General features: G+C 38.9%; 1 protein-coding gene across 3 annotated transcripts in view; it reads left to right on the top strand.

Annotated features, from left to right (window-relative positions):
* The window catches only part of LOC136694830 (BOLA class I histocompatibility antigen, alpha chain BL3-6-like), a 77,499-nt gene extending 62,319 nt beyond the window's left edge, over positions 1-15,180 (top strand). For 2 of the 3 annotated variants that reach the window (XM_066668656.1, XM_066668655.1), the window contains exons 5-13: positions 5,707-5,994; positions 6,161-6,445; positions 11,606-11,707; positions 11,836-11,886; positions 12,440-12,517; positions 12,807-12,845; positions 12,964-12,996; positions 13,388-13,473; positions 14,012-15,180. In XM_066668656.1, the coding sequence (XP_066524753.1) occupies positions 5,707-5,994; positions 6,161-6,445; positions 11,606-11,707; positions 11,836-11,886; positions 12,440-12,517; positions 12,807-12,845; positions 12,964-12,996; positions 13,388-13,464 (953 nt within the window). In that variant the 3' untranslated portion in view covers positions 13,465-13,473; positions 14,012-15,180. Of the gene's footprint in view, positions 1-3,983; positions 4,251-5,706; positions 5,995-6,160; positions 6,446-11,605; positions 11,708-11,835; positions 11,887-12,439; positions 12,518-12,806; positions 12,846-12,963; positions 12,997-13,387; positions 13,474-14,011 lie in introns of all 3 variants that reach the window. The other variant, XM_066668657.1, reaches the window with a different exon arrangement.
* Positions 15,181-19,368: the final 4,188 nt, after the last annotated feature.

Below are 19,368 nucleotides of genomic sequence, written 5' to 3'. Positions count from 1 at the left end.
TGCTTATGGAACTAGGAGTGAAAGACAGTAAACTGCAACAGAGCAGTGTGGGGAAAGGGACAAATAACTTATTGATTTTTATTCAAAACTGTTTTGGGTTTAAGGCAATTCCTTTCCTACAAATAACCTATGATAATAATAATATAGATGTATATTATTATACATATGATATCCAAATCTCCCCTTGTGGCGGTCTGTATTATTGAGGATATCATCCATTACCTAGTTTTAGTGGTTAATGATTATTTTATTATATTAAAGTGTGTGTAAATATATTTACTAAATTTATACAAACATAATTATCTAAGACAGTTGCACAGTATATACACTTTGCACTGTATATATATTTAGTGTTAAAATTAATTTTAAAGTCAAGTGGCCTAAACACTAACCTAATAATATAGTAGTCTAATGTAGTATAATAATAATAATAATAACTGATATAATCTGATATAACAAATTTTAACCACTAACTCTGACTAGCTCCAATAGCCTACCTCTCACCAACACCAAACGGCAACTCAAACCACCACCCCCCCACCCACCCTTCCGTGAGTATGCAGCAGCGACACTCAAACTGAAACGATCACCTGTCCCACTGAATCCGAGGCCTCGTTTGTCATCAGTCATGTGATTTTTACAGTAACAATACAGGCCTCTAACCAGGGCTTCATCTGACACACCCTTTTTTGCTCGACACAGGCTCCTAAGTCTCGTTTAAAATGTCCCATCACTATCATCACTGTTCATTGTAGTTTTGTTTTGAGGTTTTACAGTCTTCTGTTCCTGTGTGCATTAATGTTTACTGCTTTTGTTTGTTACAATGGTAACTCACCTCAGCAGTAGCTTTCTATTCTCAGTCTGCCCTGCACTTGCTGTGTTCATTTTCTCTGTGTCTTTCCTCTGTTCCTGGTTTCCATGTGTTTCCTTCGCTGTGTTCATTACATCATCTCTCTCTTATTCACACAGTCACTCCTTTATCAGGTAAAAACCCTCTTTGTCAGGAGTCTCTTCTGAGTGAATTCCAGGCCTCTGTCGTTATCTAGTGTCCTTCAGTGTGTGTCTGGAGCTCTGTGTGTGTTGTTGTCTGTGTTAATGTGTGTAGTGTTTCTCCGTCACTGAGCACAGTCAGAATTAACAGTAAGTCCAGGGTTTCTCTGGAGATTCTCCTGGAGAACCACAGCAGATCTGTTAGTCCATGTTTAAAATGAAGATGTGCAGCACACTGCAGTTAAAGTAAAACTTTGAAGAACGGTTCCTTGTTGAGCTCTGAACTCTAATGTAATCCTCCCTGGTGTCACTCGCCCTGTCTCAGGCTGTGTGTGTGTTCTGAGATGAACTGACAGAACAGTAACTACAGTCTCTGCTGGTGGTGTGTGAATGTAACACATAGTAAGAAGAGTTTACAGTGTGTGTGAGACACTAGAGTCTCTCCTCAGTCCCTACAATAAAAATCATGTTGATACAGTCACTAGGACTAGATTTACAGGTCTCTACTTTACAGTGGATTTACACCTTTCACTTGTTCCACTCTTCATTGTGTTGTGGATTTGATTTTGCTCATCAGTTCACACTCATTACATTCATAATAATGAACTGAGGATGTAATTAATTTGAAATGATCTAATTAAAATGTAATAATTCATTCAGTTCTGTAGGTAAATGGTCATATACAATAGATTTAGACTATTTTCAAATACTACACCAAAATGTTTTTTTTTTTATTACAGTGGCTTGCAAAAGTTTTCATCGCCCTTGAACTTTGTCACCTTACAACCACAAACTGAAATGTATTTTGAGATTTTAAGTGATAGCCCAACACAGTCGCACAATTGTGAAGTGGTTTGAAAGTGATACATGGTTTTCAACATTTTAATCAAATACAAATCTGAAAAATGGTGTAAATGTATTCAGCCCCTATATCAGTACTTTGTAGAGCCACCTTTTGCTGCAGTTACAGCTGCAAGTCTTTTGGCGTATGTCTCTACCAGTATTGGGCATCTAGAGACTGAGTAGTGTTCGTGTCCTGCTACAGATGCTCAGTGGGATTTAGGTCAGGACTTTAACTGAACCATTCTAACACATGAATATTCTTTGATCTAAACCATTCCACTGTAGCTCTGGCTGTATCTTTAGGGTCATTGTCTTGCTGGAATGTGAATCTCCTTCCCAGTCTCAAGTCTTTTGCAGCCTGCAACAGCTTTTCTTCCAGGATTCTCCCTGTATTTAGCTCCATTCATCTTCCCATCAACTCTGACCAGCTTCCCTGTCCCTGCTGAAGAAAAGCTTCCCCACAGCATGATGCTGCCAACACTATGTTTTAAAGTGGGGATGGTGTGTTTTTCCACCACACATAGCACTTTGCAATTAGACCTGCATTAAATTTGCATTAAATTCAACTTTGGTCTCATCTGACCAGAGCACATTCTTCCACACGTTTGCTGTGTCCCCTACACGGCTTGTGGCACTTCTTATGTCTTTCTTTCAAGAATGATTTTTCTTCTTGCCACTCTTCCATAAAGGCCAGATTTGTGGAGTGCACGACTTATAGTTGTCCTGTGGATCTCTGCAGCTCCTCCAGAGTGACCATGGGCCTCTTGGCTGCATCTCTGACCAGCGCTCTCCTTGCTCGATCAGTCAGTTTAGGTGGACAGCCATGTCTTGGTAGGTTTGCAGTTGTAGAATGAGTTTTCCATTTTTAGATGATGGATTGAACAGTGTTCCTTGGAATATGTTTTCATGACCTAACCCTGCTTTAAACTTCTCCACAGCTTTCTCTCTGACCTGTCTGGTGAGTTCCTTGGTCTTCATGATGCTGTTTGTTCACTAGTGCTCTCTAACTGAGGCCTTCACAGAACAGGTGTATTATACTGAGACTAAATTACACACAGCTGGACTCTAAGTGACTTCTGAATGTAATGCGATAGCTTGCACAGGGATGGGTTAGAACCAGGAAATCTGAGTGAGCTACCAGTGGAGTAGTTGGTTAATGGACTCAAGTGCAGAATAACCAGAAAACTAAAGATTAACAAAAGGTACCAATAAGGGGTTGGAGAGGACCAACAGAGGGAAAGAGAATAATCTGAGAAATACTCTGCACAAGATTAGAACTGCTAAACTCCTGGTGCAGTGTGAGAGAGCCTTGTTTTTTAGTTCTATCAGGGGAAGACTGAATGGCTCAAAAGCTGAGAGCAAAAGGCAACTTATAATAAAAGGGCCTTCCTAAATTAAAGAGGGAAAAGATCACTAAATAAACAACGAGGCAAAGATGGCAAACCAAAAAGATGTGTGAAAGGAAGAAAAGCTATAAGCTTAGATCTGAGAAAAGGGTTTTAAGAGATAAACAAAGAACAAAAGGCTTAAGAAGATTAAGAAAGAACTGGAGTAAAAAATGAGTTCACAGGAGAGACCCAGGGAACACTCTAGGGACCAGCCAGGCTTGTGTGGCACTCTTCAAAAGAGAAACCCAAAACTGAGCACTGAGATGTGTGATGGCTTCCCTTAAGTAGGAGAGGAACAGGAGCTGATGATTTCTCCTAATTAAGGTGTGGTGGCTCCATGACTTGCTCCAAATAATGTCTAGTGGCCTGGGGGTAGCCGGGCCCCTCTCTGAACCCTTACACTGAGGGCTGTTGATTACACTGGATGTTATTTAGGGGAATCACAGTAAAGGGTGTTGAATACATTTACATATCACACTTTTCAGATTTTATTAGATTTTTATTGTGAAAACCATGTATCATTTTTTTCCACTTCAAAATGATGTGCTACTTTGTGTTGTCTATCACTTAAAATCTCAATGAAATACATTTAAGTGTGTGATTGTAAGGTGACAACATGTGAAAAGTTCAAGGGGCATGAATACTTTTGCAAGCCGCTGTGTGTTTGTTAATAAAACCTCAGGAACTGAAAATGTTTCTGTTTGGATAAATATGGAGTTACTTTAGTCATTGCTTCATGTGTTTTATTTTTATTTCCCACAGATAAACACTCTCTGTTTTACCTCTTCATCGTCCAGTCAGACCTCTCTGTGAATAACATCTACCAGTTCAGTGTAGAGACTCTGCTGGACGACACACAGATGGACTCCTACAGCAGTCGTGACGGTATCAGGACTCCTAAACAGAGCTGGGTGAAGGAGATAGAGGAGAGTGTGTGGAGAACAGGAACTGAGAAGCTGAAGCTTGATGGGAAACTTTTAAACGAGTTCCTCGTCACTCAGATGAAGTTCTCTGGCCATGATACGTCAGGTGAGAAACTGCTGCTGTTCTCCTTTTTAAAGATGTACGTCCTCCTCTCAGAGAAAGAAGAGTCTGTAGATTTACACACACTGCTCTGATTAGAGCTCTTCATTTCTTCATCTTCATCTCAGTCACGGAATAAACACAACACACTCCATCAGCCCACAGTCGACTAACAGTGGTCTCTCCTCCTGGAGAATGTCATCGTCTTCACTGGGGATTTACTCAGAACAGTTGAGTTAGCAGTTGGCTGTTAGCACTGTATGAGTCATTGTTTTCTTGTGAGGGATTATAAAAAGATAAAATAAAAAAATTTAGTCAAACCAAACATTTATTAGTTGAGCCAATTTTCTTTCGTAGATTTAAAACAGCAGAGGGTCTAAAAGCAGTAACGTTACTGACCTGTGTTCTGCATGTTTTGTAGTCTTTCTGAATTATTAAATACATTAATAACAGTAACATATTTAAATAAAAATTAACATTTATTTCACACAACAGAAACATTTATTAACACACACACACACACTACTGTAAAACACCAGTTAAAGAGAGGGTTGCAACAAGCAACATCTCAAAATATAAGATGCACAAATGTGACGATATGCATCATGAGGAATATCACATTTTAATGCAGTTGCATTGTTCGAACATTAGAGGTCGCTATTGTTTAAACTCATATCCCACACCACACTCCTGCCCTTATTAGCACTGCAGCTGCCCCTATTCTTCAGAGGAACCTGGGGAAGGGGAGACTGAGGATGCAATGTGTGCTTTGAAGTGTGGAAACATTTAGTGTTTTCCCTGAAACAAAATATTCAACTGAAACTGTCTTGTTACTTCAGTTTATCTCACAACGTCCTAAACACACAGAGTTCAGTCTGAATCTATTTGAAATGTGGACTGTTCAGTGTTTATAGGGATATGTTTAATATGTTTAATAATGCACAAAGGTATTTTAAATACTGTTTTATCTCGGCGGCAGGAGCTCAGACTTCAGGGGGTTAGCTAACACTAGAAGCACCATCTACTGAAACCTAAAAGCACTGAGAGCTGATGATTTGAGCGCTGTAACTCTGAGCTCTCTTCCCAAACAAAACCAACACAGCGCTAGGAGAAGAGAAACACAGCAATCAGATTAAACCAAATATAGTAAGGATTGAATTGTTAAAATATTACGGGTATTTTAGATCCAGATCAGACCTAGAGTGTTAAATCGAATCCTGAGCAGAGTGCATTGTTATAACCCTATTACAGACACAGTCATCATCAGTGTGTTTATAAACTTTGGTGTGTTTTACCCAGAGTCTGCGAGAGTTGGTGTGCTGTATCATGTTCAGGAAGAGTTAGTTCAGTGTCTGTGTGTGTATTTTACAGAGAGAGAGTGTGTGTGTGTATATGATCAGGTGTGTGTACAGTGTTGAGTCTGGTGGTGATTCCTGGTGAACTGTGTTCTCCTCTGTTTCAGAGCGTCATGTTCTTCAGTGGAGACTCGGCTGTGAGGGGGAAACACTTCCTGACGGATCAGTTTCACCTTTAAACTGCATTAATGATCTTCACTACGATGGAGAAGATTTAATCTCTTATAACTGGGTCTGGGGGAACTGGACAGTCTCAGCCTCTCAGAGCAGTGACCTGGAGAAGAGGTGGAATAATGAAAATAGATATTTACACAGTGCTGTTAATCAGAAATGTGAGGACTGTGTGAAGTGGCTGAGGATCTATTTGCCGTATGTTCCTACTGTAACCAAACCAAGTGAGTCTCCTGCTTTTGCTTCAGTTCACAACACTTCACTATTTTAGAAACAGGGTTAGTGTTTATTACCATTTTATAATGATTCTTTATGTAGTTTGTGGTCTGTTTTTATAGATCTGAATTCTGACTGAAACACATTGTGTGTTTATACTGTTCCTCTCTGCAGCTGTTCCAGATGTGTATGTGTTTGTGAAGAAATCTCAGACTGAGTCCAGCAGACTGACTCTGACCTGCCTGGCCACGGGCTTCTACCCCAAAGACCTGAAGATGAGACTGAGGAGATTCACCACTTCACTCCCTGATCATCTACTAACATCCTCAGGAGTCAGACCCAATGGTGATGGAACCTACCAGCTGAGGAAGAGTGTGGACGTCCAGGAGGAAGATACAGCAGGATACGACTGTTATGTGGAACACAGCTCCCTCCATGAACCAATAATTAAACCCTGGGGTAAATATATCAGTGTTTGTAGCAGGTTGAAGATCAGCCTTGTTCACGTTCCTCACAGAGTTTACAGTTAATTACTGAATTCATGTCACTACAAAAAAAACTCCTGAACAGAACGATAGAGACCGGAATGTAGATCGTAAACTGGTTCTAACTCTGACTTTAACAACATTTAATAACTTTAACTCATTTTACTAGTTCTGAATAGAGAGGAAATATCAGTAATTGTGATTCTGATTCTTGATTTTTTTTTATTTTTATTAATTTTCATTGTAACAAATACAGTGAAAAGTAAGCCTTTTCAGTGCAGGTAAATAACCAAAAACTTAAAAGAAACATGGCAGTGGAGATTGCACATTGACAGATATTGCACTTATTTCAGAGTGGCTTATGACATGGCTATTTTATTTCCATGGCATTCAAACCTCTGATGGTGGATCACTGATTAAACCCTGGGGTAAATTTATCTGTGTTTGATTATCCAGAAACTCTGAAGAGTAGAGTCCTCCATTAGACTCAGAATATCCCACTGTTCTTACAGTAGTTACAGTTCTTACAGGGGTTTATTTTAATCCAGAAACACTGAAGAGTAGAGTCCTCCATTAGACTCAGAATATCCCACTGTTCTTACAGTAGTTACAGTTCTTACAGGGGTTTATTTTAATCCAGAAACACTGAAGAGTAGAGTCCTCCATTAGACTCAGAATATCCCACTGTTCTTACAGTAGTTACAGTTCTTACAGGGGTTTATTTTAATCCAGAAACACTGAAGAGTAGAGTCCTCCATTAGACTCAGAATATCCCACTGTTCTTACAGTAGTTACAGTTCTTACAGGGGTTTATTTTAATCCAGAAACACTGAAGAGTAGAGAGAGTCCTCCATTAGACTCAGAAAATCCCACTGTTCTTACAGTAGTTACAGTTCTTACAGGAGTTTATTTTAATCCAGAAACACTGAAGAGTAGAGAGTCCTCCATTAGACTCAGAATATCCCACTGTTCTTACAGTAGTTACAGTTCTTACAGGGGTTTATTTTAATCCAGAAACACTGAAGAGTAGAGTCCTCCATTAGACTCAGAATATCTCACCGTTCTTACAGTAGTTACAGTTCTTACAGGGGTTTATTTTAATCCAGAAACACTGAAGAGTAGAGAGTCCTCCATTAGACTCAGAATATCCCACTGTTCTTACAGTAGTTACAGTTCTTACAGGAGTTTATTTTAATCCAGAAACACTGAAGAGTAGAGAGTCCTCCATTAGACTCAGAATATCCCACTGTTCTTACAGTAGTTACAGTTCTTACAGGGGTTTATTTTAATCCAGAAACACTGAAGAGTAGAGTCCTCCATTAGACTCAGAATATCCCACTGTTCTTACAATAGTTACAGTTCTTACAGGGGTTTATTTTAATCCAGAAACACTGAAGAGTAGAGTCCTCCATTAGACTCAGAATATCCCACTGTTCTTACAGTAGTTACAGTTCTTACAGGGGTTTATTTTAATCCAGAAACACTGAAGAGTAGAGTCCTCCATTAGACTCAGAATATCCCACTGTTCTTACAGTAGTTACAGTTCTTACAGGGGTTTATTTTAATCCAGAAACACTGAAGAGTAGAGTCCTCCATTAGACTCAGAATATCCCACTGTTCTTACAGTAGTTACAGTTCTTACAGGGGTTTATTTTAATCCAGAAACACTGAAGAGTAGAGTCCTCCATTAGACTCAGAATATCCCACTGTTCTTACAGTAGTTACAGTTCTTACAGGGGTTTATTTTAATCCAGAAACACTGAAGAGTAGAGTCCTCCATTAGACTCAGAATATCCCACTGTTCTTACAGTAGTTACAGTTCTTACAGGGGTTTATTTTAATCCAGAAACACTGAAGAGTAGAGTCCTCCATTAGACTCAGAATATCCCACTGTTCTTACAGTAGTTACAGTTCTTACAGGGGTTTATTTTAATCCAGAAACACTGAAGAGTAGAGTCCTCCATTAGACTCAGAATATCCCACTGTTCTTACAGTAGTTACAGTTCTTACAGGGGTTTATTTTAATCCAGAAACACTGAAGAGTAGAGTCCTCCATTAGACCCAGAATATCCCACTGTTCTTACAGTAGCTACAGTTCTTACAGGGGTTTATTTTAATCCAGAAACACTGAAGAGTAGAGTCCTCCATTAGACCCAGAATATCCCACTGTTCTTACAGTAGTTACAGTTCTTACAGGGGTTTATTTTAATCCAGAAACACTGAAGAGTAGAGTCCTCCATTAGACTCAGAATATCCCACTGTTCTTACAATAGTTACAGTTCTTACAGGGGTTTATTTTAATCCAGAAACACTGAAGAGTAGAGTCCTCCATTAGACTCAGAATATCCCACTGTTCTTACAGTAGTTACAGTTCTTACAGGGGTTTATTTTAATCCAGAAACACTGAAGAGTAGAGTCCTCCATTAGACTCAGAATATCCCACTGTTCTTACAGTAGTTACAGTTCTTACAGGGGTTTATTTTAATCCAGAAACACTGAAGAGTAGAGAGTCCTCCATTAGACTCAGAATATCCCACTGTTCTTACAGTAGTCACAGTTCTTACAGGGGTTTATTTTAATCCAGAAACACTGAAGAGTAGAGAGTCCTCCATTAGACCCAGAATATCCCACTGTTCTTACAGTAGTTACAGTTCTTACAGGGGTTTATTTTAATCCAGAAACACTGAAGAGTAGAGTCCTCCATTAGACCCAGAATATCCCACTGTTCTTACAGTAGCTACAGTTCTTACAGGGGTTTATTTTAATCCAGAAACACTGAAGAGTAGAGAGTCCTCCATTAGACTCAGAATATCCCACTGTTCTTACAGTAGTTACAGTTCTTACAGGGGTTTATTTTAATCCAGAAACACTGAAGAGTAGAGAGTCCTCCATTAGACTCAGAATATCCCACTGTTCTTACAGGGGTTTATTTTAATCCAGAAACACTGAAGAGTAGAGTCCTCCATTAGACCCAGAATATCCCACTGTTCTTACAGTAGCTACAGTTCTTACAGGGGTTTATTTTAATCCAGAAACACTGAAGAGTAGAGAGTCCTCCATTAGACTCAGAATATCCCACTGTTCTTACAGTAGTTACAGTTCTTACAGGGGTTTATTTTAATCCAGAAACACTGAAGAGTAGAGTGTCCTCCATTAGACTCAGAATATCCCACTGTTCTTACAGTAGTTACAGTTCTTACAGGGGTTTATTTTAATCCAGAAACACTGAAGAGTAGAGAGTCCTCCATTAGACTCAGAATATCCCACTGTTCTTACAGTAGTTACAGTTCTTACAGGGGTTTATTTTAATCCAGAAACACTGAAGAGTAGAGTCCTCCATTAGACTCAGAATATCCCACTGTTCTTACAGTAGTTACAGTTCTTACAGGGGTTTATTTTAATCCAGAAACACTGAAGAGTAGAGAGTCCTCCATTAGACTCAGAATATCCCACTGTTCTTACAGTAGTTACAGTTCTTACAGGGGTTTATTTTAATCCAGAAACACTGAAGAGTAGAGAGTCCTCCATTAGACTCAGAATATCCCACTGTTCTTACAGTAGTTACAGTTCTTACAGGGGTTTATTTTAATCCAGAAACACTGAAGAGTAGAGTCCTTCATTAGACTCAGAATATCCCACTGTTCTTAAAGTAGTTACAGTTCTTACAGGGGTTTATTTTAATCCAGAAACACTGAAGAGTAGAGTCCTCCATTAGACTCAGAATATCCCACTGTTCTTACAGTAGTTACAGTTCTTACAGGGGTTTATTTTAATCCAGAAACACTGAAGAGTAGAGAGTCCTCCATTAGACTCAGAATATCCCACTGTTCTTACAGTAGTTACAGTTCTTACAGGGGTTTATTTTAATCCAGAAACACTGAAGAGTAGAGTCCTTCATTAGACTCAGAATATCCCACTGTTCTTACAGTAGTTACAGTTCTTACAGGGGTTTATTTTAATCCAGAAACACTGAAGAGTAGAGAGTCCTCCATTAGACTCAGAATATCCCACTGTTCTTACAGTAGTTACAGTTCTTACAGGGGTTTATTTTAATCCAGAAACACTGAAGAGTAGAGTCCTCCATTAGACTCAGAATATCCCACTGTTCTTACAGTAGTTACAGTTCGTACAGGGGTTTATTTTAATCCAGAAACACTGAAGAGTAGAGAGAGTCCTCCATTAGACTCAGAATATCCCACTGTTCTTACAGTAGTTACAGTTCTTACAGGGGTTTATTTTAATCCAGAAACACTGAAGAGTAGAGTCCTTCATTAGACTCAGAATATCCCACTGTTCTTACAGTAGTTACAGTTCTTACAGGGGTTTATTTTAATCCAGAAACACTGAAGAGTAGAGTCCTCCATTAGACTCAGAATATCCCACTGTTCTTAAAGTAGTTACAGTTCTTACAGGGGTTTATTTTAATCCAGAAACACTGAAGAGTAGAGAGAGTCCTCCATTAGACTCAGAATATCCCACTGTTCTTACAGTAGTTACAGTTCTTACAGGGGTTTATTTTAATCCAGAAACACTGAAGAGTAGAGAGTCCTCCATTAGACTCAGAATATCCCACTGTTCTTACAGTAGTTACAGTTCTTACAGGGGTTTATTTTAATCCAGAAACACTGAAGAGTAGAGTGTCCTCCATTAGACTCAGAATATCCCACTGTTCTTACAGTAGTTACAGTTCTTACAGGGGTTTATTTTAATCCAGAAACACTGAAGAGTAGAGAGTCCTCCATTAGACTCAGAATATCCCACTGTTCTTACAGTAGTTACAGTTCTTACAGGGGTTTATTTTAATCCAGAAACACTGAAGAGTAGAGTCCTCCATTAGACTCAGAATATCCCACTGTTCTTACAGTAGTTACAGTTCTTACAGGGGTTTATTTTAATCCAGAAACACTGAAGAGTAGAGTCCTTCATTAGACTCAGAATATCCCACTGTTCTTAAAGTAGTTACAGTTCTTACAGGGGTTTATTTTAATCCAGAAACACTGAAGAGTAGAGAGAGTCCTCCATTAGACTCAGAATATCCCACTGTTATTACTGTATTCTGTTCAATTCAATGTAGGGTTTTATTCTTATACAAAATTGAAGTTGTGAAGATTGTTCCTTACTTTTCTGTTTACAGACGGGACATACATTGGCTCTTCAGGTGTTAACGGATGGATTATTGGAGGAGGGGTGTTGGTGGTGGTGGTGTCTATCGTGATTAGGATCATTGTCTGTAAAAGTGAGTATGATCCTTTTACTTTAGTTTCATAAATCACTCCGAATTTCCATAATACATAAATATATTAAATGTACAGTCAGTTACTAGTCATTGTTATATAAAAGGTGACATGGTTCTCTTTTAAACAGTATTTAAAGGAAGAAAAAGTAAAAGTCTACCCCAGTCTCCTCCAGCAGGCGGTGAGTGTCAGACGTTCACAAGTCATTTTGTGCAAGTCCAAGTGGAGTCTCTCATGGTTGAAAAACATTAATGACATCGGGCCACACACACATCACTGCACTGCTATTATTTATGAGTTTAAGTCGTGTACTGTACTGTCTTTATTTAAGAACACACTACTCTGTCAAAACTGATCTTAAAGCTTTAAGTTTACAACTGTATTTTGGAATATTTCAGCTGTTGTTTTCTGCACTCCAGGACACATGGAGTTGTTTGTGTTTAGTATCATTTCTAAATCATTAATTCCCCTGATCCTCATCTGAACACAGAGATTTCTCCAGTTCTCCAAGTTGTTGTTTGTGATCTATTTCTTCATCTCCCTCAAAGTGCTGGAGATCCACTCCAGCCTGAGCTTCCTCAGCAATCAGAGTCCTTCACATTCACACTGAGACTGTGCTGAACATGTTTAGAGTCAGTGAAGGGTTAATGAGTGAATGTGGAACCAGTCAATCAGGACACAGCAGATGTTACTGCACATCTGTACTCAACTCTCTCTAAATCCTGCTCTTTCAGGTGAGAAGATTCCTCTGAGGTTTGTGGAAAACAGTGACACATTTCTCCAGATTCCTGATTCACTGATGAAACTAAACGGTGAGTTGAGTTATAGTTTATTTCTCCTCTGAGCTCTGAGTGAACTCTACAAAGTGTAAAGTCCTTGTTTTAGCTCCAGCTTCATTTTTGAGCGTAATACAACAGTGTTAACGTAACAGTTTATTAGTGAAGCTGTTTTTCTCTGTTCTCTGTGAAATTAAATAAAACTGAACCCAGTTTAAACATTGTTTCTGGAACAGAGCACTGATTCATTTCTACTTTGTAAATTTCTACTGTTTATTTTCTCCGTGCTCTGATCTTCTTTTTATTTTACTGCTTTCTCCTTTAGGGAAGAAGGAGTGTGTTCCTGACTCTGCTTCAGACTCTGGTAATAATCCATATGTAAAATGTTATGGTATTGACACTGTTTGGAGTAAATTAGTGATTGTGGTGATTCCACTGTGGCTCAGTTGTGAAATGACTGTATTTTGTTTTTCTTTTTTCAGGACGTGGAAACACTGGATCAAACAAAAGTAGCAGTGAGTATTGTAAAGTTAATAAAGCCTCATCATCCCACTGTGGTGACACTCCTCCTGAATCCACTTGTGTATAGTTCTGTAAACGTCTGTAGTGTCTGAGGCTCTGATCCTGAACTGAGATTAAAAACAGACGAGTGGAGAGAGGGATTCACCTGCAGTTCATTCTGAAATGATAAATGTTCATAGCACACCATCCACTTCACCCAGAGACAAACAGAAACACTGTAAAAGTAGAGGAGAAAGACCAAGGTAAAGTGAATAAAACAATGTAAATCCACTGTGTAATAAAGTAAAAGCAGCAGAGCTCAACATCACACACCAGCAACATCCTCATTCTAAAGTAACGACACGCTCTGTATTTATTTTAACCACAAACCCACTGCTTTTTCAGGTTCCAGTGTCGGGGACAGACCTGATGAAACCACTGTGATGATGATGAAGGACGAACAGCAGACAGATTCAGAATGAAGAATGATGGTGAGTGTTGACGTCTCTGAAAACACAGAGTCCATTAGAAACACACAGAAGTATGAAGTGTGTTCTGAAAGGGGCAGGAGTGGAGGGCTGACAGTGAGAGGGAGGAGTCAGGGAGGAGGGTAAACAGGACTGAACCATTCCCTCAGTGGAACAGTCCAAGTCTAGACTCCTCAGATTGGAGACAGAGTGTGTGTGTGTGTGTGTGTGTGTGTGTGTGTGTGTGTGTGTGTGTGTGTGTGTGTGTGTGTGTGTGTGTGTGTGTATGTGTGTGTGTGTGTGTGTGTGTGAGTGTGTGACTTCTTTACAGAGGGTTTTACAGCACCGTAACTGATAAAACACTCACATTTATTCACTGAGAGAAGCAGTTACACACATCATTATCATAACCTCACTGTGTCATTGACCATCTTCACTCAGGATATTGATCTCTAATGTGTTTAACTAAGTGCTACTTAAAGATAATTAATGATTAAACACTGAGTACACTGACATTTTTAAATCCACTGAGTAAGTAGTGTGTGTGTGTGTTCTCTTGCAGTCTCAGAGAGAAACAACAGCAGCAAAAACAAGATTTCTCTCAACAGCCACCACTGAATCAACACCTCCACAATGGAGTCTGCTGCTGCTGCTGAGCTTCTGAATCATTTAAGGTGGAATGTAGTCTCCAGTTAAACTGGAGTTATTAAATACACTGCTCTGAATTCAGGGGAGGAGGACCTCTGCCGGACAGAGTAGGAGTTTACCACTGGTTTAACAATCTCTTGTCCTGCTGTGGACTGGGAAACACCTTTTATTTTGATACAGGAACCAGTCTCCTGTCTCAGTTTATCTACAAACACAAACTAATTTAAAGTACAGTCACACTGCACATAAGACAAATGCCAAAGTGATTTATATTCAGTGACTCTCTCAGTGTTGGATCACTTCAGATTATTCAAGGTGTTCTGATCAATATCAGAGACTCTGGAGAACAGGGTTAATGTTCTGTAAAACAGTAGTATATTATTATTATTATTTTTATTATTATTAATTAATGTAGATTTCAGAGCTGTGTTGATGTCATTCGTCCTGTTTATCTGCAGGAATATTATTAATGACTGTAACTGGTCTGAAAGTGTATTACCAATCATTTCAGGGTTCAGCAGTTAAATATGATCAGGTGATAATAAGGAGATAATATTCCAGGATTTAACTTGAACATGTCTTTTTATGTGTATGTATGTGTAAGTATGTATATAATACAAGTATGTAAGTACTTTTTTGTTTTTATTTTTATGTTTGTTTTATTGTTTGCACACTTTCCACTTAGTGGCAGAAATTATAACGACACACAAAACATTAAGTAATAATAAATAAATAATAAATAAGTGAAGTATTTACTCGGAGCTTGTGTAAATCTATGGTTCTTTGTTACAAAGGTTAATGTGATGATCCGTATAAAAATGTAAATCTATATTTTAAAATAGCTTTGTATTAAACTTCTGTTCTAGTGTTGAATGTAATGCTGTTTTGAGCTCAGCTTCTACTGTTTAATCACAAAGTGCTGAAGGAGATGTTCTTCTCTGAGGTGTGTATTGATCCTGATCCTGATGTTGATGTGATGTCGTCTAGAGTCGAGGTCCATAGAGTCACTCTCAGAGAATATTGCTTCTGTTCATTGGTCATAATTTACATGTATTTTACACTGTGAATAAAAACACTTTTACATCGTCACTGAGTCGTGCTGCTCTTGTGTTTTCTATGAAACAGTTTACACTTCACAGACAGGGCTCACCACATGGGGGCGCTCATGTTTACAGTAGGTTCACTGCAGAGTCTGATTCACTCAGGCCACTAGGGGTCAGTGTAATGAGTGTTTAATAATGACTCACTGGAGAAAATGACTGACTGCTCCTCTACAGTGTTCTCCTCTGTGAAGAGACTAAATCCACAGCTCTGATCTCACGCTATCTCTAGTGTAATCAGCTCCACTCTGTTTTCTTTAGCACTGTTCACATTTCAGCAGAAGTTCTACTGAATCTGGATCATAACCAGGTTTATGTTTTAGATCATTGCTGTCAATGTAGAGCTTACTTTTCTTTCTCTTTGTCTCAGTCACATCTGATTTGAGTCTGTTCCCTCTCAGAGTAACACACAGTCTGCAGAACAGTGGGAGAGGGGTGGGATTCTGAGACACAGTCTACATTTACAATCTGCATACTCATGAATATTAATGAACACTCAGACTCTTAATCATTATTGAAGTGTGTAATATTTCTAACTAATTAGCAGTAATAATTTTAATAGTAATATGTTTATTTGAATGCCTCCTGTGAGTTCTGTTGAGCCTATGGTTGTACTGTGGAAGCAAATCTGTCTCATCACTTTGAAACATTACCACCTTTGAATTTGTAGCACTGATAATACTTTAGTTGTGACTTTTTATACATTTATAACATATTTAAAGCTGTCCATCTCACACTATCAAATGCTATCACTTATTTACAATAATTAATTCAGAATTTATTATAATTGTTTATGAATAGAGAATTTAGATTTTACTGATGACCACCACACGTGCACTGCACTGCCAACATTGTTGCTCTCACACTACCGAGGGAGCATGGAGGGAAGTGGAACACAGCTGTTACCTGCTGGCCCTTCGCTAATGGCTAAAGCTTTGACAACACAATCAAACAAACTGCTTTTAAACACACTAAACTAAGACAGTAGACAAAGAGAATTGTATTATTTTTATTGTTAAATTTGTAACGTTTTTATTTTCTCCCCCTCACCCTACAGGTATATTAGATATTGTTAGCAAGTTAGCTAAGTGGCTAAGATAAATAACTCTTACTGGCACTTAAACAGTAATTTGGCAGATTGACTAGTGTACAGCACCAAAATCAACCCAAATGTTTTTTATTCTAACATCTTTATAAACATTGCGCCCAATGATTCCAGGTAGGCTCTGGACCCACCACGACCCTGAATTGGATAAGGTACAGGTTATTAATGAATTAATCTTTATAAACATTAATCTATCACAGTAAATTGGAAGCACTCCCCATGTAACATAGCATTGCTCTCTGTGGCTCACATTCAAACTGAAGAGTGGGAACCACTGTGATGGGGAAACCGACCCAGCGCTTGGATAAACACATAGTAACAATAAACCTGCTGCTGGGTCACTTTTAACCCAAACGCTGGGTAGTATAGAGACCCAAAAACCCAAAACTCTAGCTACCCAACTCACTCAACCCAGCAACTGGGTAGGAAAATAACCCAGTGTTTTTTAGAGTGAAGATATTGTATTGTGATTCACAACAGAAATATCTCTGACAGCAAGGAGACGGCGGACCACTGTTGTTCCACTGAGGACAAAGTTGGAGGTCCACTAGTGTTTTACACAGCGTTTTCTGGGCGGACCGCTGGTGATTAAACAGAATTTAAGACAAAATGCCACATTTTAGCACTTTTCCATTCACAGTCCAATTTACATTTTTTTCCTTCATTAGGTTCTTTTTGTTATTCTTTATAAATAAGATTAGTAAAAAATTTAAATCAGCACAGTGTCAACATTTTTATCATTTAATCATTTTATATCAGGGCGGTATGGTGGCGCAGCAGGTAGTGTCGCAGTCACACAGCTCCAGGGACCTGGAGGTTGTGGGTTCGAGTCCTGCTCCGGGTGACTGTCTGTGAGGAGTTGGTGTGTTCTCCCCGTGTCCGCGTGGGTTTCCTCCGGGTGCTCCGGTTTCCTCCCACAGTCCAAAAACACACGTTGGTTGGTGGATTGGCGACTCACGAAGTGTGAGTGAATGTGTCTGAGTTGCCCTGTGAAGGACTGGCGCCCCCTCCAGGGTGTATTACCGCCTTGCGCCCAATGATTCCAGGTAGGCTCTGGACCCACCGCGACACTGAATTGGATAATGGTTACAGATAATGAATGAATTTTATATCAGTCTTATACTCATTATTATGTCTCTCATAGCTGTTGGTAATATTTGTATTAGTGTGTTTTCCAGAATAAAAGTCTCTGTGAATGTAAAATCTGTGTGAGGAGATTATAAATGAGTTATATCCTGTACAGGACAGTAATCTGAGTGGTCCGATGGTGGGTCAGCAGTTGTCTAATAATACACAGTCAACACACAACAAACACAGAATCTAGCATGTAACTATTGAGTTTATTCATTAATTCATTCATTGTCTGTAACCCTTATCCAGTTCAGGGTCGCCGTGGCTCCAGAGCCTACCTGGAATCATTGGGCGCAAGGTGGGAACACACCCTGGAGGAGGCACCAGTCCTTCACATGGCAACACACACACACTCGCACCTACGGATACTTTTGGGTTGCCAATCCACCTACCAACGTGTGTTTTTGGACTGTGGGAGGAAACTGTCGTTACCACGACGTATTAATCTTATATCTAATCTAACTATAATACTTGAAAGAATAAGTTCTAATAAAAGTTTCTAGTTCTTACAAAATAAGATGAAGACGACTTCTTGGAAGATCAGCAGGCTCTTTATTTTCTTAAAGCATTGGAGAGCAGTCTCAGAAGCCTCCTGCAGACTCACTCACAAAGACAAACTGGAAACCACAGTTTACATACACTTTTTGGGTGAGATCATCTCGCCCCTCCCATTTTTTTAATTAGGTTGTATTCCATAGGACCCCAATTAAATGGTACCCTTGTCTCCTTAAGGATGCAGTGTATCATAAAAGTCCAACTAAGAAGGTATCCTTATCTTCTAAAGATGTCGTATATCACACCGTACCAGACAGTCCCATGCTACACCATTCTCCTTCTTTTCTACAGAGTTCAGGCCTAAGTTATGCACTCAAGTACCTTTGACCATTCTAATATCCTCTGCCACAAAACTCATTTGTTTAAAATAATTCTCATGTCTTTATATTATTTGTTTATTGCAGTCACATGTTTCTATATCATTTGTTTATTACAGTCATGTGTTTTCTATATTATTTGTCTATTGCAGTCACATGTCTGTACATCTTTGCCTCTAATGAAATATCCAATGCCTGATCTATGAATAAGTGAATTCTCCATCATTCCCTCCTTTCACGACTACTAGTCGTGAACCACTGCATCTTCTTATAAGTGTAAATAAAGGTACATATATGCATTTATATAGTTGTTAATATATACTGTGTATAATAGTTGGATATATGTGTCTGAATAATGCAAAGTATTGAACTAAAAATATTAAAATAATATATCATCATTCCTCCCCAGACAGGTCATACTATTGTATGATAGAATATTAGGCAGGTACCCTTAATAAGACACGTCCCAGCACGGAGGGCTGTAACAACTTTTAGAAATGTCGACTGTCCTTGGACAAACTGTCCTGGGTGACTTTAAGAGTCAGTCAACACTGGAGTCTGACACAGCTTATATACATAGACCATGTTCATCAATCGAGCACAAACCGTCCTTTGGGTAATAGGTCCATAATGCTGAATCGTCAGGTCCTCCTTTCACCCATTACATGGGTGTTCCACGACTGCTCAGGCCTTATAGCCCTGTCTTCACACCCTTTCACAGTCTTTGGGGCTAATCAGCCAATACCCAATAGGTCAAATTACATCCTAATATTGACTACCATACAATACAGAGTCTATCTGGGAGTAATGTATATGTAAATATTTAGCAAGCTTAACTATCCCTGTTCCTAATAAACAAGAATGGCACGTGCAACTGCATTTTCTCATGAGTAAATACAAATGAATATATGGATAATTGAGTACAGCAAATAATAACAAAAGGAATAACATATGAGTAAATACATGAATAACATAAAATATGCAACGAAGCTGTTTGCTCCTGAAGATGTTGTGTTCCACCTATTGTGATTTTACATCACGTAGATGGGCACGTTGCTGACTA

This window comes from Hoplias malabaricus, chromosome 4, assembly GCF_029633855.1.
Source record: "Hoplias malabaricus isolate fHopMal1 chromosome 4, fHopMal1.hap1, whole genome shotgun sequence".
Classification (NCBI taxonomy): domain Eukaryota; kingdom Metazoa; phylum Chordata; class Actinopteri; order Characiformes; family Erythrinidae; genus Hoplias; species Hoplias malabaricus.
The sequence above is the reverse complement of the archived record's forward strand: the minus strand, read 5'-3'. Positions and strand labels throughout refer to the sequence as shown.